General features: G+C 43.5%; 1 protein-coding gene across 1 annotated transcript in view; it reads left to right on the top strand.

The window, feature by feature from the left end:
- Positions 1–24,626, top strand: part of LOC140425441 (dyslexia-associated protein KIAA0319-like) — a 179,039-nt gene extending 154,413 nt beyond the window's left edge. Inside the window, exons 15-21 of the mRNA XM_072509716.1 lie at positions 4,532–4,670; positions 5,549–5,708; positions 7,633–7,775; positions 12,657–12,779; positions 16,335–16,425; positions 16,543–16,631; positions 18,155–24,626. Coding sequence (XP_072365817.1) covers positions 4,532–4,670; positions 5,549–5,708; positions 7,633–7,775; positions 12,657–12,779; positions 16,335–16,425; positions 16,543–16,631; positions 18,155–18,330 — 921 coding nt within the window. The 3' untranslated portion in view covers positions 18,331–24,626. The remainder of the gene's footprint in view (positions 1–4,531; positions 4,671–5,548; positions 5,709–7,632; positions 7,776–12,656; positions 12,780–16,334; positions 16,426–16,542; positions 16,632–18,154) is intronic.
- The last annotated feature ends 436 nt before the right edge of the window (positions 24,627–25,062 follow it).

The following is a 25,062-nucleotide window of genomic DNA, read 5'->3' as shown; positions in this document are numbered from 1 at the left end:
ACTGCTGAAGATAAGATAACCTGACTATCTGTAGATGCGTAGAGTCCATAACAATGTAATCAATGCATGGTGTTTGGTACGGAGAATGAATTCTACTCTGGAGATATATGTGCCAATGTTCACAGGTGTAGATACAGGCTAGTGCTTCCTATTCCCCATCAGAGTACTTAGATTTAGTTTCCAGCAATGGGCGTGACGTGTAAATGATTGGTTGTTTCCTTCCTTTAATGTACTGTGAGAGTGCAGCTCCTGTTGCATTTCCTGACTCGCCTGTTGTGACATATATTTCTACATGTGGGTTGAAATGCATGAGATGCCATCTTTACCATTAACGTGTCAAATGCAGTTTGCTGTGAGATTGTCCATTTCCATCGGATATCTTTGCACAGTAGCTTTCAAAGAGTGGATCTCTGCGTAGGTAGGAATTTATTTGCGATAAAAGTTAGCCGTACCAAGGAACAATGCTAACTCTTCCATGTTGGACAGGCTTTGATGTTGTGTGTAGGCTTCAGCCAAATTCTGTTACTTCTGTACCCTAGAAAACCTATCTGTCAAATGTGCATTTGTCCTTTTTGAGCGTCAAATTGTGTGGTGCAAATCGAGTGAACACCACTGACATTTGCTGATTATGTTCAGCTTTGTCCCTTCCTTGGACAATAATATCATTGAGCGTCCCCTCACCATCTGACTAGACTGAAGAGACAATATTCTGGAATGCTGAACTTCATCCATAGGGCATTTTATGGCACTGAAGCACACCTTTATGAGTTCAAAAGCAGTAAGATATTGGCTTTGCTCTGCCAGTGATATCTGAAGATAGCTTTGTTGCATGTTGAGCATTGTGAAGACATTGGAGTCATGAAATAATACCTACATTTCTCAGATTGTAGGAAGTGGATACTTGTCTGAAATTATAGCTTTATTAACCACCCAAGGGTCAGTGTATCGTCTAAGGTTACCATTTTTGCGTTGTGCAATGACTAAGTTTAATATCCATGGGGATGAGTTGTTGGCTCAATTATACCATTTGCATCAGGTCATTTCAGCTCCTGCGATACCTCAGCATGCATTGCAAACGGCAACCGTCTCAAATTTTGCAAAACTGCTGGAATTGATATGTTAACTCGAAGACCATGGTGATGATAATCTCCCCAAATCCAGTAAATAAGGAAGAATATCATCAGTGTCATCGATCAGATTAATGTGTCCTCCTGTGAAAGTTTGAACCAAGCTTATCCAAAAGGTTTCCCCTGGTGAGGCTACAGCCTATGGCTATGTAGAACAGGAACCTGTATAGATTGGTATTTTTGTAGCACACTGGAACTGTGATCATTCCTGAACCTGGAAAAATTGAGTCATCAAAGTGTCTGTTGCAGGAATGAGAAATCATTTTGAAAAATAATGATAGTAGAATTTGTTACTCAATATAGGTGCTTTTGCGCCAACATCATGACAGGTGACACCGACATGCCCTACTGTGCAATATTTTAAATGACCTGGTGCTTTACTGTGAATGATGATATGCACATGCTGCATTTCATTCTTTGGAGTAGCTTCATATGTCAAATTCATGAAGGCGTCTTCTTCAATGACCTACGTATCTTTGTGAAGTGATTCATTTTTGAGCACGAGTTACACTTTTGTCTTCAAGCTGGACATGGTGCTGTGAATCAATGAGTACCACTACGGTTTGGGCACATTTTATGAGGGTACCTTACTGTGATGGGGCAAGTGTTGATGAGCCTGCTGAGGTCTTTTTTCCATACCCCTTGCACTTGAACTGGTTGGGTAAGTTGTATCTGTGACCTGAAGTCTGAGGATGCATTTCTGTTTAGCCTCTCCGGATCAAGCGGAGCAAATTCCATTTGAACTGCTAAGGTTGTGACTTTTTCCCACGGTTCAATCGCCCTTCTCCATGAGTAGGTGTTACCTAATTCAAGGGATTGAAGTCTTTCAAAGAGTTAGTTACAAAATTAACTTGTTGGTTAGTGTGCCAAATCTACAATGGGAAGCAAACTGCTGCTTTTGTTTTATGGGCTTATTTCTCTTGTGAAATATACATCATTCAATCATCACACTTTGGCCCAAAGTATTTTTCAAGAGCACTTATCACCTTGTCTACTGTAGACATTGTCTTCTCTGAACTGCTCAAATACTTACTGCCTCGGGAGAGAAGGCCCAGTGAATGAGTATTGATGCCCCGCATGCGGTTTGCTGTTGCTACGGATTGTTCATACCCATCGTGACAAAGTAGGTCTTGAACCCCAAAACCTATTGATCGTATGGCATGGCTGGATCTCTCCGGTGCAGAAATGAAAGGTGCTTGTGCCAGTAAACTTAAACTATTCTCCATCCTCTTGTAATTTGTGCCTCGGAGGTGTGCAGAGATGATGCACACCAGTTGTGTGTGGAGCAAAAGTTTTATTCAATGCTTTAAAAGGTTTGCAGCTACCAGCTGACTTTCAGTTTCTTTTTCCTCTGTCATCACACCCCCAGGCTTGACTAATGAGATCTGAGGGCCGGTGACTCCAAGATTTGGCCAAAGATGTAGGTGTTAAGGAGCCTGTTAAAAGTGAAAAGAATAGTATAAGAGTTTATGGAGGGAATTCCAGAGCCCAGATGGACTCCAGTGGTGGAGCAAAGATGTGGAGATGCCAGCGTTGGACAGGGGTGAGGACAGTAAGAAGTCTTTAACACCAGGATAAAGTCCAACAGGTTTGTTTCAAATCACTAGCTCTCGGAGTGCAGCTCCTTCCTCAGGTGAATGAAGAGATGGGTTCCACAAACACATATATAGACAAATTCAATGATGTGAGATGAAACTTTGAACGTGAGTCTTTGCAGGTAATTAAGTTTTTATAGGTCCAGACGGTGCGTCTGGAGAGGGATAATCATAGGTTAAAGAGGTGCGAATTGTTTCAACTGTCCTGGCTTCACCCATCCAAACAAATTTTGAATGTTGAACTATCTCTGCCTCAATCATGAATTCTACAGCCATGTTAAAAAAGTTTATCTTTCTCTATATTCTAACTCTACAAACTGCTGCCACTCTGTCAGGTGGAGGGAGTCAATGTTTAAGGTGATGGATGGGGTGCTAATCAAGCGAGCTGCTTTGTGCTGAATGATGTTGAGCTTCTTGAGTGTTGTTAGAGCTGCCCTCATCCAGGCAAATGGAGAATATTCCATCATCTCCTGACGTGTGCCTTGTAGATGGCGTTCAGGCTTTGGGGAGTCGGGAGCGGCATTACTTGCTGCAGAATTCTTAACCTCTGACCTGCTCTTGTAGCCACCATATTTATATGGCTGGTCCAGTTTCTGGTCATTGGTAAACCCCATGAAGTTGATAGAGGGGGATTCAGTGATGGTAATGTGAATGAATAATGTGAAGGGGAGATTGTTAGATTCTCTCTTGTTAGAGATGGTCAATACCTGGAAATAGTGTGTTGCAAATGTTATTTGCTACTTATCAGTAACGTTCATATAAAACACTCTTGTCAAAGTTTCTGGTCATCTAAACGAGACAACTAAAATAATGGCATTGATTAACAGTAACCAGGCAATAAGTACAGAAGATGGCAGTGGTCCTAATCCTTTGATTCTTTGGTAACCATGTGTTAAAGCTGTCTCATCCTTTGTTCCTTGCTCTTGCTCTGAGATATCCCTTCGAGGCAGTTCTTTACATACCTCAAATTTATGGAGTATCTAGGTGACCATGACACCATCCACCTACAAACCCTGAAGCTTTTAAGATAAGATCGTAAACCATACTGTTCCTCAAATCTTCTCCACCATTCAATACTGTAAAGTCTCAGGCAAGCGACCACTTAGAAGCTATGTCTGTAGCAAACATTTGGTTTTATTCAGGTTACTATACACTCCTCCAACTCCCCGAAGGGTCTCCCACCCCCAGCCCTCACCTGGGCCAGGCTATTTTTAGCCCAGCAGGCTCTGCAGTGAGGCATCTTTATGGACGGTGGCAGAGCATGAGAAGGTTCCGGTTGCAGAGAGAGCACTCTCTGGTGGCAGCCCAACTCCACACAGTTGAGTTCCTGCTGCTTGGCTGTCGTCCGCATGAGGAAATTGGGTGAGGCTGAAGGGGAACCGGTGACGAGCCTGGCCGTGTCTGGTGCCTCCGGTGAGGTGATAGGGATGTTCTCAGCTGAGTTTGAGAAGTGGCTGCCATGTCTTGGGGGTCTTGATCTGGAAGACGGGCAGCTTGGGTTTGATGGAACACATTTAATCGTGTCCCCCGAGGCCTGGGATCGGTTGGCCTTCCAGCCCCTGGTTCTTTGTGGTCCTGGTCCTGTTCCTGTTGTCGGTCGAGGGGTTGCCTAAGTCGGCCAAGCCATGTCCCCTACCCCCACCCACTGGTGCCTAGGTAGTTGACCGCCTAGGCTCGACTGAATCGGCATATTGGAACCAATGAGATTCGTGAAGTCTTTTCAGTCCAAGTTTTTTATGTTTCTTTTTCCAAGAAATTAAAAGTGAGCAATGATGATCTCTCTCTTTTTTCTTTCTATCTCTCTCGCAGGAAGCAATACATCATTCAGATCATGAAGCAAAACTGCAGATAACCAACCTTGTGGAAGGGAAGTACATTTTTCACCTGAAAGTCACCGATATGAATGGGGAGTCGGACACAGACAGTACCACTGTTGAAGTTCGGCCTGGTAAGATGATGGAGAATTTGTGGACAGCAATATAGACTGTGCGCTGTTTCTCAAATCTATTTCAATTTCACCCCAGCCCCCAGAATCACTCCACAGTTAGCCTTCAAAATAACTTACCAGGGCCTTTATTACTATCCAATGACAGCTAGAAACTGTAAAGGACTTTAGGTGATGAGTAGGATTCGGTTCTAGTCAAGATGCCTCTCAGTCTACTCTTACTGAAGATTCGCCGTGTAGGACTGGGGCATGAACAAAGATTGTAGAACTTCATCCTACAGGAAATATGTTTTTGAAAAACCTTGTAAAACACCAAGATGGTCCGATTATGGTGAATTCTGACTGTACTTTAAGTTCATAAAATTATTTCCATGTTGGATAGAATTGTTACACAGATTTTCCCAATGTATTTTTCTTTTCTTCAATCCACAAACTGTGCTTCCAAATTTAGAGGCACGAACAGTCAATGGAATCGGCCAAATCCATGCATTAATTTTATGTTTTGCTGCATTGATAGGCCTTAGACAATCTACATGTGGTGTAGTCCAGTGTGTTCCGCCACTTAGTCTACTTTACCTCAGTCATCCTCCTCTAAGTGTCTAATCATTTGCTAATATCCTGAAATATTTTGCCATTTTTGGGAGGTTGGCACAGCTCCTGTTTTGAGTAAAGCCCAATATTGAATATAATTTATTTTGTGGCATAGAATGACCTCGGGTAGAAATGAAATTGTACTGAGGTCTGAGATAATAAGCACAGAGGTGCAGAAGGTAGAGAGCTGAATGTATGCTGCAGATATACACAGTCAGGTTTGATGGTAAACAACGTTGTGCCTTTTCCTCCGGTGCCTATCCTAATGCTTGTTTGTACATGGCCTGCAGATCTTAGGAAGAATGACCTGGTGGAGCTGGTGCTACAGGTTGGTGTGAGCAGTCTCACAGAGCAGCAGAAGGACACCCTCGTGCGACAGCTGGCTGTGCTGCTAGGGGTGCTTGATACCGACATCAACGTACAGAAGATTCAGCCACATTCTGATTCCAGGTAGCTGGACTGGAGCTTTGGGAGCCAGACCTAAAATCTTCTGTTATTACTAACATATATTTCTTTTATTTTTATCCATTCATGGGGTGTGGTGTCGGGGCCGGACCAGCATTTATTGCTCATTCCAAATTGCCTTTTGAACTGTGAGTGGCTTGCTAGGCCATTTCAGGGGGCAGTTAAGAGTCAATGACATTGCTGCAGGTCTAGAGCCACATGTGGGCCAGACCAGGTAAGGGCGGCAGATTTCCATAGCGTTTTTACAACAATCGACAATGGTCATCATTAGACTTTTAATCCAGATTTTTATTGAATTTAAATGTCATTATCTGCCGAGGAGGGATTCGAATCCAGATCCCCAGAGCATTACTCTGGGTCTCTGGATTACTAGTCCAGTACAAGTAATGCACCATCAGCATTGCTGGTGAGGCTGGCATTTATTTCTATTTGCTCTGGTGCAGCTGAGTGATTTACTTGGCCACTTTAGTTGCAAAATGTTAGAGGACTGGAGTGACATCCAAGACAGATCAAATAAGGATAGCAGGCTCCCTGAAACCTTTAGTTTTGTTATTTGTATTCGTAGATTTGGTGAAATTACACCTGTTGGTAGGAATCTGCAGAAAATCCTTCCTAATTATTTTTTTTTACACTGAATTCAAATTCCCATGTTTGATTTGAATACTGGATCACCTCCGTAACTTGATCACGATTCTACTGTAGCTGTATCCAATTTCATCAAATAATCCTATTTCTGAGCACTGCTCTTCATTTTTTGCAACTATCATGGTTTTGGGTCGAATGTATGTGTTGTGCAAGACACCTTCACACATCTTTCAGGAAAGGGCTTAATGCCACCTAATCAAGCTATGGCTGAATATTTTTTTATCATTACTTGCAATCATCAGGGAGGTTGGGATATTCTTCCCTTTTTTGGGGGGCCGTAATCCCTTTTGGCTGTTCGGAATTATATCATCGGCTCCTTTTGGGGGCACGGGACCTGCTGCCATACTGGTGGTGATTTCACTTGGGTCTTGACTTGGCAAGTCATTTAAGAGCCTTGAAAGCTCCACCGATTCTGCTCCACTAACTGTTATATTCCAAGAAAGTGAGTTGATGAAGGATAGTTCTGGAGCCAAACTTGACTCAGTCTAACATATATTTACAAAGTGAAGCAATACAAACATGCACTCCTAACTCAATTACAACCCCAGTTTCAGTGGGTGTAACTGTCTATCTCAAACGAAACCCCAATTAATGCCCTCCACTTGCATATAATTAAACACAATGTGTATACACTTCTGTACGTTGATGGACGTTAGCTGGACTGATCCAGGTTTCTCCATCCAAGGGAAAACTCAGCAGTGAGAGTTATTGAAATGCCATTCTACAGGCTTGCTTCCTCCCCAGTGAAAGGCTGACAGTGGATTGGATGGAACGTCCCTTGCCCAGTGCCCACTGAGCATTGCCACAGAAGACCAGGGCGCTTCTCCCCATTTCCTGTCTCCATCCTATTATCATGCTGGTTTTCACCTACTCCTTTTCATGTTGGAAATGTGCCCCAGCCATTTAGATTTGATTACCTCAAGTATTGATCTGTAGTTAATATTTATGATGCCTTTTCAATTACGATTTGGCAATCCTATCCCAATATGTTTTATCGGTGTGGGAGATGGAAAAATATTTCATTCCTCAGAACCGATATGACTCATTTGAGACAAGCATACAAAGATTCTCTTGAGTATAACTTATATCCTTGTCACCTTTATTTATTTTAAATACAGCAGAGCATAGGGTTTATGAATAGGATGTTTTGCCTTTTAAGTTGCCCTTTTGCAATAAAAGGTAAGGACTTTCTTCATGTTGGAACAATATTGGGCAGCCTATATTATGCCATTGATTGATGGTTTTGTATCCTGTGCCTCTTCAGTACGGTGTTGACGTTCTATGTCCAAAGTGGGCAGCCATACAGGGTATATAAAGGTGTGGATGTAGCTCGGAGTTTGCAGAAACAGCTCATGAGAGAGAAAGTGGACTTCCTGCTTTTCAAAACCTTGAGGATAGATACAGTTGGTGAGTTGCATTATCTTCATGTTTTACCTTGTTGAATGGTTCTACTTGTCACATTATCAGGACAATGTCTTTATAAATTTCATATTTACAACATACATGATATATTGTGAGATTCCTTGAAGACCGCATGATGAATGTAGGAATTTCAGATATATTGTATTGCATATATTTGGTGCAGTAAGGGTTAAAAGCCTGTGTTAGTGTGTGTATGACTGCTGCTATAATGTTTTTGAAAATCCTGGTTGGCAAGATAGCTTGGCTGTTCGGGAGCCAGAGGTGAAATTAAAGCATCGTAAAAGTTTGGGATAATGAATTTTTTTGGATTAAGCGGGTTCCCTGGGCAGTATTTAATTTGCAACATATAGCCACCATGCGCTTCTGGAATCGGAACGTGATGCAGCCGGTGCAGTGATCTCATGGTTGTATTGTAATTCACTGACTGGCCACTAGGAGTCTCATTAGTATATAAGTGAACGTTAGAGTAAGGTGATCTCAGACCGACTAGGGAGCTGGGAGAGAGGATGAGTGTGCATGGTCATACTAATATTCATCTGTTGTTTGTATATATTTGATCCACAGTTAATTCTAATAATTTTAATGACACTGGAACCAAAGCCAATTTAATCAGCATGACTGATTTTTAAAAATCTAAAAATTCAGCCGATTAGAAGAAATCACAATATATCTCTCGGAGATTATAATGGTTCAAGTATTAAATGTCATGGTGCTTGTGACTTCAATGTGTTGATGAAGAACACGGTTTATTCTGTCCAATTCTGTATTGTACCTGAGGACTTGGATTTATAATTAGGTGATCAGTACTGTGAAGAATTAGGTCTAGTGCAGTTGGTATATAGCATCCACAAAGGATTGGGTCAACACTCCAATGATTCTGAGAACATTATCAGCAAATTCAGTGATGTGTTCACTGATTTTAGTGCACTACCATTCGCCAACAAGATACAATTTAAAGAAGATTCATTAACTAAAGCACCGATATAAACTATTCATCGTGAAATTGCTGGAGATATAGATCTGCATATCAATCTCATTTCTACCCTACCACCCGTGTCAGATACGAAACCACAAGTTATCAAGAAGATAGAAGAACCTACCAGTAAATTCCATGGTATGTGTGAAACAAAAAAATGGTGATGCTCATATAGGCATGGATCCCAAAGACCTTAACGAAAAAAGTGTCCATATTGTAAAACAATCATTACAGAAAGCATTGGACAGCCAATCTGATCCATATCTCGTGAAATCATTGTCGCAGGTAGATCGCCAGCAGAGTTATTCATGAATAGAAGGTTGCGTACCACACTTCCATACTTGGAAAAGAAGGCAGAGAATGCAGTGGTACTGCAGAAAATGCAAAACATTAAAGCAAAACAAAAGCAGTTCTATGATAGAGTGTCTAGAACGTTACCACCTCTGAGTTGTGATGACATCGTGAGAATAGAAGATTCAGGCAATTGGTCAAGAAAAGCCATTGTACTTGAAGACAAAGCACCTACTTCCTACAGAAAGAGGAAGGGTTGGTTGTAAGAAGAAATCGTTGCGCGCTCTTGAAAACCAGAGAAGACTTTCACAACACTGTGATGGATGATGAATCTACGTCAGAATCAACGTCAGCTGCAGTGTCACATAGTTCAGCAGTTCCTAAGCATGAGAATATCATGGAGAACATTGAATCTACATCGCGGGTGGGCCGACTGATAACGAGCCAACAGTGCTGTGAGTGCGCGCGCCATGCGGCCAGATGACACCAATTTGGAAGGGGCGGAGCATCGTGAGCCGGCATCAAACCGGTGCCTGCCCAGATTCCTGTGTCGGAAGCCATTCTCTGCCCGATCGGCCTTCCCGATTTCGGCGTCAGGCTACGGAGAATTCCGCCCACAGTTTCTGAAGACCTCAGTTAGAGATCCTGCATTGTTCTGACAGGATTCAGGTCTGTCGCAACACTATCTTAAAGGGCATCTCGTAAGCAAGTATGCCTGGGTCTGATAACTGTATTTAAAAGTGGATGTTGACCTGAGATTGGTTTGTTTAAGTAGAAATAGAGATAGCAGTTAAGGGTTATTGCATCACTCTATTGGTTAGCATTGTTTAAGGTGTAATTGAAAGCTATTTTCTTGTGTGATGTCAAAGATATTTTAATACTGTGTTAGTAATAAAATTTGCTTTAATATACCACAATCCCTATTTTGCATGTAATCACTCCTGGAGCAAGGTATCCTTTCCTCACAGTCTTACAAAATAAAATAAAAAAATTGTAGTTTCTGTCTAGTATCCTAGACACTTTTGAGGCCTGGTCCGGGATTGTGTCAGGGTTCTTCCTGTTTATTCCCTTATTTTCCTCTTTCTTTTATTTTTGCTGTTCCATGGATACTTATTGGACATGTCTTTTTAAGGCGGGAAGCCTCCATCTTTAATTCAAACAGGAAGAATCTGGAAGGCTCTGCTAGTTTAAACAGAAGCTGCAGACTGGCCGGCATCAGCGACAGATGGATTGTGACTCGGTTTGATTGATTTGGCTGGTGGCCAATGATTGGCCCAAAAGGCTGTGCTCTGCTCGGTAATCAATGGTTCTTGGATCCTATTCCATTGGGATGCTTTTTCAGAGTTTCATTTTGAGTTTGGTTTCAGTTTTGGTTCTGGCAGCATAGTGAAGGGATCCAGCTAACTCTCTCCAGAAAGATCCAAATTACTCTCTCCAGAAGGCTACCGTGTGGGCTGACTCTCTGTCCAAAAAGCCTGTGGGGGCTGAGTTCCTGAGACTAGAGAGGCCTGAAGACGAACTGAAAGAAAAGTTGAATTTGAAGCAAGGGGTCTCTCTAAGGAAAGCTGTGAGTAATGCATTTGTAACCCACAGAGTACCTGAATGAATGAATCTACAAGGAAGATCATTATCAGCTGCAAACCAAAGATTTTAATCTGCAAGCTTGCTGTGAAGAAAGGTTTACGAAAATCATCACCTGGAACAAAAACTCTTTCTTCCCTCTACTTATGTTTTTTTTTAATCCCCTTTCCACACCTCTGTGATTCACTGTCTTGTGTGTCTGTGGAGAGGCTGGGAGGGAAGTTAAAGTCGGTATTGGTTGATCATTAACCAGTTGTATTTACCGCATATTACATTAAAGTTCTTGTTATAAATAAACAGTAATTGTATTTACTGGTGACTGTGGTTATTGGACCGCCAAGGGCCAAAGACTTTGGATATTTTTCTCAGAATTATTGGTTAATTCACTTGTGTTGTGACTCCGGGGCATGTGGGGCTGGAATTGACTGCGCACTAGACCAGGGTGTCTTAACAATCGTAATGACTGGCATCAGCATGATCTTGACCATCTGTAGAGTCTTGTTTTAGGTGAAAGTATTACTGCATTTGCCTATTAATTAATCCATTTCTCCTTGTTTGCAATGGTTTTTGGTTGATCAAATTGCTAGTAGTCCCCAGTAATTGCTTTTTGAATGTTTGTATGCATATTTATATCTATAATAAGCATCTTTGATCCTGTCAACTTGTCCGATTATAAATTCTTATGTTCAAACCCACAATTGAAACTACTTTATAATGTTGTTTTTTTGGGGACATTAAATTCAATGATTATGCCCTTTTGTCATTGGAGGCACTGAATCACCGCTATTGGTAGAGGACAGAAGTCCATTGTGGCAAGTTTCCATTGCAAATGTTAAAGTACAAATTTATGATGGAATTGTTGGAATAAGGATATAATTCAAACTCTATTTTAAAGTTTTTTTTGCATGTGCACTTTGAAAGGCCTAAGGGGACTGTCCTGTATAAGTGTATTTTTTCATTTTTACAAGCACCTTCAGATTGCAGAAGTCAGCATATTAGTTTGTACTAAGCCATATTTTTTATACAAAAGCAAATACTGTAATAATAATCTTTTTATTGTCACAAGTATGAAGTTACTGTGAAAAGCCCCTAGTCGCCACATTCCGGCGCCTGTTCAGGTACAGAGGGAGAATTCAGAATTTTCAGCAGGTATGGGAATTGAACCCGCGCTGCTGGCCTTGTTCTGCATCACAAACCAGCTGTCTAGCCCACTGAGCTAAACCAGCCCCGCAGATGCTAAAAATCTGAAATAAAAACAGAAGATGCTGAAAATATGCAGATCAGGCAGAATCTGTGGAGAGAGAAACAAAACGAATGTTTCAGATCAAATTATTGATTTTCCTTTTAAAAATAAATAAACGCTGACGTCATTTTTACCAATACTGTGTCAGCTAAATTTGTTCCAGATTAATGTCTGTACAGAGAAGTTCCCTTCTCCCCAACACCCCCCCCCCCCCCCCCCGCCCCCCAGACACAGGCCAGCCCCCTGGACTGGATCAAGGACCCAGGGGAGTGGGAATCCCACCCACCCAGAGCTGCTGGCCAATTAGAGGCAGGCAGCTCTATTGAATAGCGGCGCCACTGGGAAAACAGTGGCAGCTATTGGTATAACATACAACCAAGGCCCAGGATTGCCACTGATCCCAGGATAGAGCTGAGTGATTGATGGATTGGGGGGGGGGGGGGGGGGGGGGGAGGGGTTATGCCCTTTGGGTTTTCCCCATTTTGGGCGGAGGAGACTTTAAAGATAATAGAGAACAAAACGACATAATTACCCAATGCACATCCTGGTAGCTTTTTACACGGCTTTTGCTGGTAGAGCTGTGAGTAATTACAGTCATGCCACCATATCGCTGTAACACTGTACCCCTGTTCTATTTCATTCCCCATTGGTAAGGTCTACGTTAGCAGGAGTCCTCGTGGAATTACTGGAATGTGTAAACTTGTGATTTTTAAGCATGGATTTTGTTAAAACCACATATGGAGAGTTGTTTTACTCACGTTGTTCTTTTTTGCAGTCTGCTTTCTGAAGTGCTCAGGCCATGGGCACTGCGATCCATTCACCAAGCGTTGTGTCTGTTACCCATTCTGGATGGAGAACCTGATACAGCGTTACTTCGATGATGGAGAAAGCAATTGCGGTGAGTGGTTTCACTTGAAGACACGGGTGAGGTATATTGTAATGCAATTCGTAAAGAGTTAGGAGTTAATTGTTATGTGAATATATATCCCAAATTCACTGTCACATTACAGTCCTGTGCTGAGTAACAATGTATCAGTCTGCCAGGTTACTAGCAACGTTAGGGTTGCCTACTCTGGCTGGATATATTCTGGGCGATGTTGCTGGAAGTGACATCATGGATAGCTCCAGGAAATAATGTCACAGAACTTTGGCAGTGTGGCATAAAAGCAATTTTTAAAAAAAAATCCACGTTATGTTTCAAAGCAGCTTCTATGAAATCTTTCCAAAATTTCAATGCAAGCAATAGCAGTGTAAAAGTGTCCAAGAGCCCACACATAGACAGGTGAAATAAAATCAATACTGGGGGAGAAACATATTTCTCTCAAACCTGTCGGCCTCTCTTACTTTCCACTCGAGCGCAGAGCGCTGCCACAGTCTTTAAAACCGGTGGCATCTTACCTAAATGAGCCAGTGCATTGTAAGATGGAACACAAATGCCGTGGAGTAAAGGGTGTCGGGCTTAGTTTCAGCAGAGTGGCTGCGCGGTGACACGGCTCCCTTTCTGTGACCAAGCCAGCGAGAACGGCAGAGGCGCCGTTAACAATGCCCCCAAACCAGTGTCCTTACATGAGGCAGACTCCACCGGCTCCCAAACCGATCCCTACCCCCATTACCCACTTCCTGACCATCACAATATTCGCCGCCCAGTAGTAATTAATGAAATTCAGAAGAGCCAGCACCCCCCCCCTCCCCCTCCAACCCACCCCGGCTCCAGCAGCACCTTCTTCACCCACAGGGCTTTACCCACCCAAACAAATCCCGAGATCACTGCATTCACATTTTTAAAGAACGCCTTGGGGATAAAAATTGGGAGGCTCACCTTGGGAGGACCGTCATTTTCACTGTCTATACCCGCCCCGCCAATGACAACAAGAACGCGTTGCCCGATTGCTTCGCCTCCAGCCCCTCTACTACTTTAACAGATCCATTTGGGGCCCCCAGGCCCTCCACCAGCTCCTCACCAACCTTCGGGAACTCCACCCTCCCAGAAACCGCCTCATCTCCTCTTCCCCGGCTGGGGGTTCCGACTCATACAATTTGCTATAAAACTCCCTAAATAACCCATTCACCCACCTCGGGCCGAAGACCGTATTCCCACCTGTGTCCTTCACTTTCCCAATCTCTCTCGCCGTCTCTTTCTTCCTCAACTGGTGCGCTAACATCCTGCTAGCTTTCTCCGCATACTCGTATACCGCCCCTCTCACCCTTCTCAACTGCCGTGGATAACAGCCCAAATCCCATTTGCAACCTCTGGCGTTCCTTTAACAGCCCTTCCTCCAGGGCCTCTGCATATCTCCTGTCCACCTGCAGGATTTCTTCCACTAGCCTTTCTATCTCCACCCGCTCCGCCTTCCCCCTGTGTGCCTGAATCGAAATAAACTCCCCCTGACCACTGCCTTCAATGCCTCCCAAACCGTGCCTGCCAACACCTCCCCCGTATTATTAATCTCTACATGCCTCCAGATGACCTTCCTCACCCGCTCACACATCTCTTCCTCAGCTAACAGTCCCACATCCAACCTCCATTGCGGGCGCTGGGCCCCCCCCCCTTTGTTCACTCGTAAATCCACCTAGCGCAGGGCATGATCCGACACCACTATTGCCGAATACTCAACATCCACCAAGCCTGCCAACAATGTCTTATCCAACATGAAGAAATCTATACAGGAGTACACCTTGCGCACATGGTAGTAAAACAAAAATTATTTCGCCCTCGGCCTTCCAAATCTTCACGGATCCACGCCCCCCCCCCCCCCCCCCCCCCCCCCCCCCCCCCCAATGTGCTCCATGAACCCACAAAGCTCCTTAGTTGTAACCGACACCCTCCCCAACCTCGTGCTCGAGTGGTCCAGTCTCGGATACAGGACCATATTAAAGTCATTTTAACATTTCGTAATGGAACACACCACATCCACCAAAGCACTGGCTACAATCTACTTTGTCCAGAAGTTCCTTGCTCAGTGAATGTAATACCATTCATCACCTTAAACAAATCATTGAATAAAAAAATCATCACCCAATGCGGGACTCAGATAATGACACTGGGATTAACTATCAGATGGGCTAGTCAGGCTGTGCCAGGATGAAGCCGTGACAACTTTTGGGCAGCAAGGTAGCACGGTGGTTAACACTGTGGCTTCATAGCACCAGGGTCCCAGGCTCGATTCCCCGCTGGGTCCCCGTGTGGTGTATGCACGTTCTCCCCGTGTCTGCGTGGGTTTCCTCCGGGTGCTCCGGTTTGCTCCCACAGTCCAAAGATGTGCAGGTTAGGTGGATTGGCCATGCTAATATGCCCTCAGTGTCCAAAAAGGTTAGAAGGGGTTATTGGGTTACGGGGATGGGTTGGAAGTGAGGGCTTAAGTGGGTTGGTGCAGACTCGATGGGCCAAAAGGCCTCCTTCTGCACTGTATGTTCTATGTTCAACTCCACAATTCACTGCCTGGAACATTTCACCCCCCCCTGGTTTGAGCAAGAACCCTTTGTACAAGGTAGTTTTGGCAGTTCTTTTTGGTCTTCAGAGCATTAAAACAACCTTCTTTACTGATGCTTCTGCCGCTATCCACCCAGAATGGTGTCAGGAACAGTTTTGCCTGTGCCAATGGCTGCATTGTGGGCTGAGTGAGCATGCTCAAACTTTCCTGACACCTTTCTGGTTAACGGCAAGAGTAACAGAATATGGAACCAAGGTGGATAGATTGAGTTGGATAAATTGAGTTAAGATACAGATCAAACATGTTCTGATTGAATGTAGGAACAGGCCGAATGGTCTATTCCTGTCCCTATGTTCCTACATGTGTGCATTTTCCAGTAGAGGGCACGAGATACCAATCGGGTCTGGAAACCCAATTGTCTTCGCCTTTCTAAATGAAAGACACAGAAGCTATTCCTGGTCTCTCTCTGCCTCGGTGCTGTCCTAGACAGCCCGTAAAAGCACCTAGCCCAGAGGGTTCATGTTGTTTCGCTTCTACTTCAATGCAGTATTCTTGCCTCTGTGTTAGGTTATGTCCCATTCCATAGAAGTGAGCACATGATCCAGGTTGACATTCCATTGCAGAACTGAGGGGAGTCCTGCACTTCTGAAAGTGCTGTCTTTTTGAATGAGATGTCTACTGGGGCCTAAAGGATCCCACAGCACTATTTTGAAAGAACGGCATAGTTCTCCCGTGTCCTGACAATATTCATCTCCTGACCAACATCACAAAGACAGGATTATCTGGTAGTCATTACATTGATGTTGGGGGGACTTTGCCGTGTGAAAATTGACTCTGATTCCTAAATTATAAAGTGACTCCATTGAAAATATACTTCATTGGCCTAATTCTGCTCCTGTTTCATATGTTTGTATGAAGCACTATAGGGTATCCTGGGGTTGTGAATGGTGATGCAAAAAATGCATAATATTCAGGAATGGTTCAGCTGCTGTTATAAGCCATGTTTATTCTTCTGTTCACAGACTGGAGTGTATTATATGTGATTTTATCAGTGTTTCTAACAATCATCATCATTGGAGGGATATGCTGGATTTGTATCTGTTGTTGTCAGAGGTAAGTGTATTGTCGGTGGCAGTAAAAAGCCTCCACATCATTAATTAGGATCCATAAAATAAAAGTAATGCATTACCGGAACATATTTAAATCCTTTACACATTTCTTTTTCAATAGAAAGAGAACTAAAGTAAGGAAGAAAAACAAATACACCATCTTGGACAATATGGATGATCAGGAACGAATGGCATTGAGGCCAAAATATGGTTAGTGCTGCAAATATGACAATGTCAGGATACATTCACCGAGGATTAACTCAACTGATTTTCTTAAATGCAATGAGGTTTTTAAACTCATACCTGGCCTGTTTTTGGTAGCTGTTTTGTCTTTAAAGGGGCAGCATGGTAGCACAGTGGTTAGCACAGTTGCTTCACAATTCCAGGGTCCCAGGTTCAATTCCTGGTTTGGGTCACTGTCTGTGCAGAGTCTGCACGTCCTCCCTGAGTCTGCGTGGGTTTCCTCCGGGTGCTCCGGTTTCCTCCCAGAGTTCAAAAATGTGCAGGTTAGGTGGATTGGCCATGATAAATTGCCCTTAGTGTCCAAAAAGGTTAAGTGGGTAACGGGGATAGGGTGGAGGTGTGGGCTTAGGTAGGGTGCTCTTTCCAAGGGCCAGTGCAGACTCGATGGGTTGAATGGCCTCCTTCTGCACTGTAAGTTCTATGATTCTATGACTAGAAATTGGAATAATGTTAAAGTGGCCTTCAGGTAGCTGGAATAGTATTCATGCCATGTTGCTAGTGCAGGTCGCAATAGACCACTATAGAATCCCTACCGTGCCGGAGGGGACCATTTGGCCCATTGAGTCTGCACCGACCCTCAAAGAGCACTCTTCCTAGGCCCACTCCCCCGCCCTGTCCCTGTAACCCCACACATTGATCACGGCCTAACCTGCACATCTTTGGGTTGCGGAAGGAAACCAGAGCACTCGAACTCACGCAAACACTGGGGGAAAGTGCAAACTCCACACAATCACCCAAAGCCAGAATCAAACCCGGGAACCCTAACGCTCTGAGGTAACAGTGCTAACCACTGTGTACAAAGTCTCACTGTATTTTTTGTGATAAACAAGAGTTCAGCTTTTCTCTTTTTATGTGAGTCCTTCTGTAACAGTTGTGACATTCTTGGCTCTGAGTCGGTTCAAGTCCCACTCTCGGGGCTAGATTCTTCAGCCGCATCTGCCACAAGATCGCCAGACTGGACGGGGACCATGTAAAGGCCCATTGACCTCAAGCGGGAATTTCTGGTCACCGGGAGGGCGTGGACGAAGAATCCCACCCCAAGGACTTTACACATAATTCGGACTTGCATCACAGTGCAATACCGAGGCCTATGCATTGTTGGTGGTGCTGTTCTTTGGATAAGATGTTAAATCAAGGCCCTGCTTCCCTTTCAGTTGGCTAAATATCCCATGGCACCATTTCGAAGAAGGGCAGGGGAGTTCTCCTTAGTGTCTATGCACATAGTTATTCCCTCAACCAACACCACTTAATGATCAGATAATACGACATGTCAGTCGTAAATTCATTGCTTTATTTCCTACAACTGTGCCTACTCTTCAAAGGCATTTCCATTGGCTGTCAAACATCCTGAGGTTGTGAAAGGTGCTTTTTTATTTCAAGTTATTTTTGCTTTTGTTCAGAGGGAAGATGTGTTTGATCAAGGAGCAAATACTGCATCATGATGGCGAATTATATTTCCTGTTGACTTGAATTGTGATTTTCTGCTCCAGGTGTGAAACACAAAAGCACGGAACATAACTCGAGTCTAATGGTGTCTGAATCGGAATTTGACAGCGATCAGAACACACTGTTTAGCAGAGAAACCGGCGAGGAGAACCGTAAAGTTGGTATGAATGGTTCACTTAAGAATGGAGTCTCCTTCAATTATCACCCCCAAAACAGATAAATTTGCCACGTAAGAGAATGTGGCCTACTTGCGATGCACCTATATTGGGAGTGGAAAACTGGGTACAATCGCCCACCTGGGATTATTAATAGACATTTTAAAATGTGTTGTCAAAATGTTGGCGTCCTCTGGATGAGACTTTTCCAGAAGCCTACCGAAGGAGCACTTTTTTCAGCTCTTGACTGTTTATCTTGGATGCCGACACCCTTACAGCAGAAAGGTTTGTCAGAGAGGAACTGGTGCTGTTGAGGTACTTCGTAATTTCAGCTCTCTGTAGATTTATGATTCTAGGAATTTCTATTAAGTCTGCATTAACACAGCACGTGCAAATTGTAAGGTGAGAGAGTAAGGACAGAGGAATTGCTTTCCTGAAACAGTTTCTCCTTTCACATGGAAGTTCCTGTAAACGGTGAGTTTGAAAAGAAATCCTGATGCTAAACATAAGATAGTTTGGGTTCATTCACACACACTGAGTGAAAGAAATGGATTTAGATATTAAAAATCTTCTCTTTCTGTCAATGTAAAATCATTCCATTCATCTTTGTGCAGCAGTATGGCGACTTGTACCATAAGCTGTGCAAAAACGTCTTTCTCCGTTTACATTGATTCAGTTTCATTAATAAGAAACAATGTTTCTTTATCACAGTCTAATCGGTTAGGCAAACACACAAATTAAAGACCAAACTTTAGGTAGAATCAGTAATGCAAATGGGAGACTTTTGTTGACTGTTACTCAACAGGTCGGAGCAATAAATTGATAATGTCCTTCATCTTCAGTTCAAATAGTTTTCCCTCTTGAGTTACTATCCATAATCTATTGACAAGTTTGAATATAGTGCTCACATCCCAGGAGTGTCATGTTTTTTTCAGCCGAACCAATTAACTGCTTTTGAAGTAGTCACTTGTAGTGTAAGGAGACCAGGCAGCCAACAGTGAGATGAATGAACAGTTTGGTGATGTGGGTTCAGGGATAAATATTGGCCAGGACACTGGGAGAGGTCTCCTGCTCCTCTTCAAACACAACCAGAGGATCTTACGAGGGCAAAATATAGAATTTTTTAAAAATCGAAGCAATAAAGCATTTGCCGGTGAAAGATAACGGTTTAAGACTGGCTATTTCGGATTGCCAGCAAATATACTGTTGGCCTTGCTGTAATTTTCTTCTCTGATTGAGAAAGGATAGGTTTTCCAGTCAGATAATTTGGGCATTGGAATGTTGTAATGAGCATTTACAAAAACATCTTTTGTTTGAACTTACTTTGAGCTTCTGGGGAAGGGTGTTACAGTGGAAGACTGCACACAGTGCTGGTATTATCCTATTTTAGGTGTACTGTGTTTTGTAGCACACATTAACTTCATCTATATCTGAATATGCATTATTTAATGGCCTGTATGGTTAGCCCTGCTATCACTATGAACATTTCTCAATAGTTATTTGTGTTCACCATTTTGTTACTAGCCTAGTATGTCTGATTGTTCCCTGGTTTTTGTAACATTCAACCATCACATGTACTTGTTGGATTGAGGGTAATTAATGAAATATTAGCTATTTAATCATGAATGAAAACCTAAACCACATCTGAAATGATTGTAAACTCTTCCATTACTCCTATTTTGATTTATCACAAGCACCAGCTAAAGGAAATATTACAAATGGCTGATTAGGATTGCTTTACCTCCTGATTGTATAGAATGCTGTCAAAATATCATCAGTGGATTTTTGTTACAGACTCCTAATATCTGCCCTAAAATCTTCAGTTGCCAACACAAATTTCATACTCTATATCCTTCCCAGTCACTGCCTCATGATTAACCACACTGAGCTTCCCACCCCAACCCACCTCCATCTCAAAGACTGCCTATTTCTTCCTCTGTAACACACCCTCTTCAGCTCATCCCATTTTCCCCTCTGAAACCCTCTGTTGCCTCCCAAGACTTGATTATACCAGTTGCTTTCCTGGTGGCTTTCTACCATCTCTAGGACTTCAGTTCATCAAAGTTTCTGCTACTCATGTCCTATACCACGTAGAGATGTTTGCTCATCACTCCCTTGCTATATTAGTTTCAGTCCCTGGGATATATGCTACCCCCTGCCCCCACCCCAGCGTTTTGTTGATGATACAAGAATTCAGACTGGCAGAATTGCGAGTAGTGGTTTATTTACGAGATGGTTAGAGGGATGTGGGACATAGTGTCAGGATTGATTGGAGAAGCTGGGGTTATTCTCCTTAGGATTTAGTGGAGAATTGAACGGTATTCATAATGACCTGGGTTCTGGACAGACCACATAAAGATCCATAGAATCCCTACATTCTACCTAGGCCCACTCCCCTGTCCCATCCACGCATTGATCATGGTACATCTTTGAACACTAGGATGGATTAGCTAAGCTAAATTGCCTCTAACCCGCACACCTTTGGACTGTGGAAGGAAACCGAAGCACACAGAGGAAGCTGATGCTGACACGGGGAGACCATGCAAACTCCAGTCCTCCAAGGTCGGAATTGAACCTGGGTCCATGGCGCTGAGGCAGCAGTGCTAACCACTATTTCACCGTGCTGATAAATTGTTACCATTGATGAATGATCGAGAACCAGCATACACTGATTTAACGTGGCAAAAGAACCAAAGGCAACATGAGCACACATGTTTTTGCAGTGAGTGGTCAGTATTTGGAATGCACTGCCAGAGATAAATTAAATCATGGCTTTCAAAAGGGAATTGGATAATTGTGAAGAGAGAATATTTACAGGACTTCAGGAAAAGACTAGCTGTTCCCATTCTTCCAACACGTTGGAGCACAAGTGCAAAGCAACCTTTCTAACCAGGCTACCTTTTGCCTATTCTGGCAAGTGTTTTGGGGAAAGACAGCGTGGTTGAAGTCATGATCTAGAATCGAGTTGCTCTAACTGAGAGCCAGCACGATAATGTTGAGTGGCCTTCTTTTGTGTTGTAGCCACTCTGATTGCGATTCGCCCATTATACAGTTAATTTGTATTTCGTGAGTATGATCATAGATCATAGAATTTACAGTGCAGAAGGCAGCCATTCAGCCCATCGAGTCTGCACCAGCCCTCGGAAAGAGCACCCTAGTTAAGCCCACTCCTTCACCCTATACCGGTAACCTCAGCTAACATTTTTGGACACTAAGGGGCAATTTAGCATAGCCAATCCACCTAACTGGAGCACCCGGAGGAAACCCACGCAGACACGGGGAGAAAGATCACCCAAAGCTGGAATTGAACCCAGGACCCTGGAGCTGTGAGGCAGCAGTGCTAACCACTGTGCCACCGTATGGCTGTAATGGGGCCCTCAACCTTTGAAGCGACAGTTTTCTTGGTATCCCCTTCACTGCCTTCCACCAGTAAGTGCCAGTGCTGGTAATGTGTGCCCTCCCCAGAATTACAATGGTGATGAAAGATCATGCAGAATTTCTGAAGAGGAGGTGGTTTGTTTATACTGCTGTGAAACGTGACATTTCTCTTTGGGAATTACTGCAGTTAAACAATACGAAGTTATCTTTATGTTCCTGTGTTTTTTTTTTAATTGGAAATGTCCAATCAGTACTATCAGGTGTTCTTGCATCCTCAATACTCAAACCCAATCAGGTTGAGTGAGTGTTAAATAAACATTTTATTGAGGTATTTTTTGGCATTGTAACAACAACAATATAAACAATGTACATGAGACTATAAACATAGTGCAAATACCACCTCCCTCCCTAACAGATCCCACCATTAATTAACCTCCTAATCTACCCTCCCCCCGCTGACGATTAATTTTCCGCGAAGAAGTCGATGAATGGTTGCCACCTCTGGGCGAACCCCAACAGTGACCCTCTCAGAGCGAACTTGATTTTCTCCAAACAGAGAAAGCTAGCCATGTCCGATAGCCAGGTCTCCGACTTCAGGAGCTTTGAGTCCCTCCAAGCTAATAGTATCCGTCTCCGGGCTACCAGGGAAGCAACGGCCAGAACGTCTGCCTCTTTATCCTCCAGGATTCCCGGATCTTGCGACACTCTGAAAATTGCCACCTCTGAACACAATGCCACACTTATTTTTAATACCTTGGATATGACATCAGCATGTGGCTGGTTTAGCACAGGGCTAAATCGCTGGCTTTGAAAGCAGACCAAGGCAGGCCAGCAGCACGGTTCAATATCTGTACCAGCCTCCCCGAACAGGTGCCGGAATGTGGCGACTAGGGGCTTTTCACAGTAACTTCATTTGGAGCCTACTTGTGACAATAAGCGATTTTAATTTCATTTCAAACCCCTGTCAAAATCCCTTAAGCTTTGAAAATGCCCAGAACACATGGACGTGGTTTGCTGGTCCTCCCGCACATTTTGCACACCTATCTTCCACTCCAAAGAATCTGCTCATCCGGGCCACTGTCATGTGGGCCTGGCGAATGACCTTGAATTGAATCAGGCTGAGCCTCGCACATGTTGCGGTCGCGTTGACTCTACTCAACACGTCCGCCCAAAGGCCCTCCTCTATCTCTCCTCCCTGCTCCTCCTCCCATTTGCACTTCATCTCGGTCTGCGCCTCCTCTGATCCCATAAGTTCCTTATAACTGTCAGAGACGCTCCCCTCTCCTACCCATCCTCTGGAAACTACCCTGTCCTGAATCCCCCTTAGCGGCAGAAAGTCCCGCACCTACAGATATCCAAATTTGTTTCCCCTCACCAACTCAAACTTCTCCTCCAGCATCCTCATACTCGGAAAGCTCCCCTCTATAAACAAGTCCCCCATCCTCTCAATCCCCACTCTCCGCCATATTCGGAACCCCCCATCCATACTCCTGGGGCAAACCGGTGATTATCGCAGATTGGGAACCAGACCGATGCTCCCACATATCTCCTCCATTACCCCCAGACCCGCCATTACCACGGGGCTGGTGGAGTACCGCGCCGGCGGGAACCAGCGCCCCAAAACTTGTGCCCTTACATGAAGCTGCCTCCCTACGCACCCATGCTGCCATCCCCCCCCTCCTAATCATGGCTATGTTAGCCGCCCAGTAATAATTGCTAAAGTTCGGCAGCGCCAGCCCGCCCTCTCCCCGACTCCGCTCAAGTATTACTCTCCTCACTCGCTGGGCCTTCCCCCCCCCCCCACACCCCACACACACGAAGCCCGCAATAACTTTGTTGACCCGCTTAAAAAGGGACCGCGGAATAAAGATGGGGAGACATTGAAATACAAACAGGAAATTCCAGAGGACCGTCATTTTCACTGTTTGGACTCTTGTGTGAGTGTTTATGATCATAAATAAATACATCTTTTGGATTCATGCAGTAGACAAAAGATCAGTCGACCACTTTGAGAGGTGGCTTTGTATGAAGTAGCCATTAATCAGTACTGCAAAGATTCCTGTTCAGCTTGCTATCAGTTTGATTTCTCTATTTGATGGATAAATCTTTTGAGTTGGAACGGGCTTTGAGATGATGCTTCAGCTCCAGATGTTCAATGGGGTCCTGACCGGTGGGAGAGCCAGTGCACCAAAAGAAATGAGAGACAATACTGGGCAAACTGTGGGACTAGTTTTTCTGGAATTTTAGGGCCACAATAGATGAAGCTGCTTAGTTTTATATACTTTGATTCTGAAATTTCACTGCTGCTATGAGACTTTCTAGCACCAGATCCAGAGTCTAGTCAGCTTCAATCCTCCAGAAATTCCATGTATCGTTTTTATGAACGTGTTAGTCTAATGCTGTGCTAATTTTAAAATGGACGTCACTAAAAATGCTCACGAGGATATTGAATCCTGAGCAGAACCTTCAAGCATAGCTATCACATGGTGCATCAGGTTTTCCTAACTACTTTAAGCTACTTGTGAAATGTGGATGAGTGTTTGTGCTGAAGAAGTCAGCCCAAATGCTTTGCTCCGCAGATCAATAATTACCTTGAGGAATAATTTGATTATATCTCAGCCGGGAATAACAATCTACAGGAATGAGAGATGCTCTCGTACTGTATCTATTTGATTATGGCTTTGATAGCTTAAAGACCTCCAAAAAAGTGAGAAATCCTATCTAGCTTTAGCCATTTCAGCAGCTCACATGGTTGAAATGTTTGTTGCAGCAGTGAGCCAGCAGACCCAGTTGCCCAGCTGTTCACTATATAACATTTATTAAAAAGGGTTCCAAGACGGAAAAAAAGTCTCAAAGCAATGTGCAGTGAACACAAAATAATTCAATGTACCAGTGAAAGCTAAATAATGTACTGCTATCTAACCTAACTTATTCTTGTTTCTGTATAATTTAAGTGACAATAAAATTTGAGTGTGTAGTTTAACTTGAACTGTTGTGTTTATTTTGTACTTTTGCTAGGACTGTATGTTGCACATGGATAAGCCAATGGCTAGCAGTATACTATCCTAGGTTGTTTACATACAGGATCTAGTGCTGATCCCATTGGGAGCACAAGTAACAGCTATCTCCCATTCTTAACTCGAAGGTATACTTGTCCACCACCTCTCCCATTTTGTCAAGTATTTGATTCTTGGATTGGTTCATGCTGATCTAACCTTTATGATGCATTCACCTCAAGTCTTCCTCCTATCTGAAAAGGATTACACCATAGAAAACATTGATTTTATCAAAATAAGTTTTAACGTTAACTGGCAAAATGTGTCACTTTCTATAAGAACTCGAGAAGCAATCTATCAAAGCGACACTAGTACATTTTGCCAGATAGTTTGTAGCTACGGTGCGCTTGTAGAGTTTTGTTT

This window comes from Scyliorhinus torazame, chromosome 6 (genome assembly GCF_047496885.1).
Source record: "Scyliorhinus torazame isolate Kashiwa2021f chromosome 6, sScyTor2.1, whole genome shotgun sequence".
NCBI lineage: Eukaryota > Metazoa > Chordata > Chondrichthyes > Carcharhiniformes > Scyliorhinidae > Scyliorhinus > Scyliorhinus torazame.
This window is presented reverse-complemented; position numbering and strand designations above follow the sequence as displayed.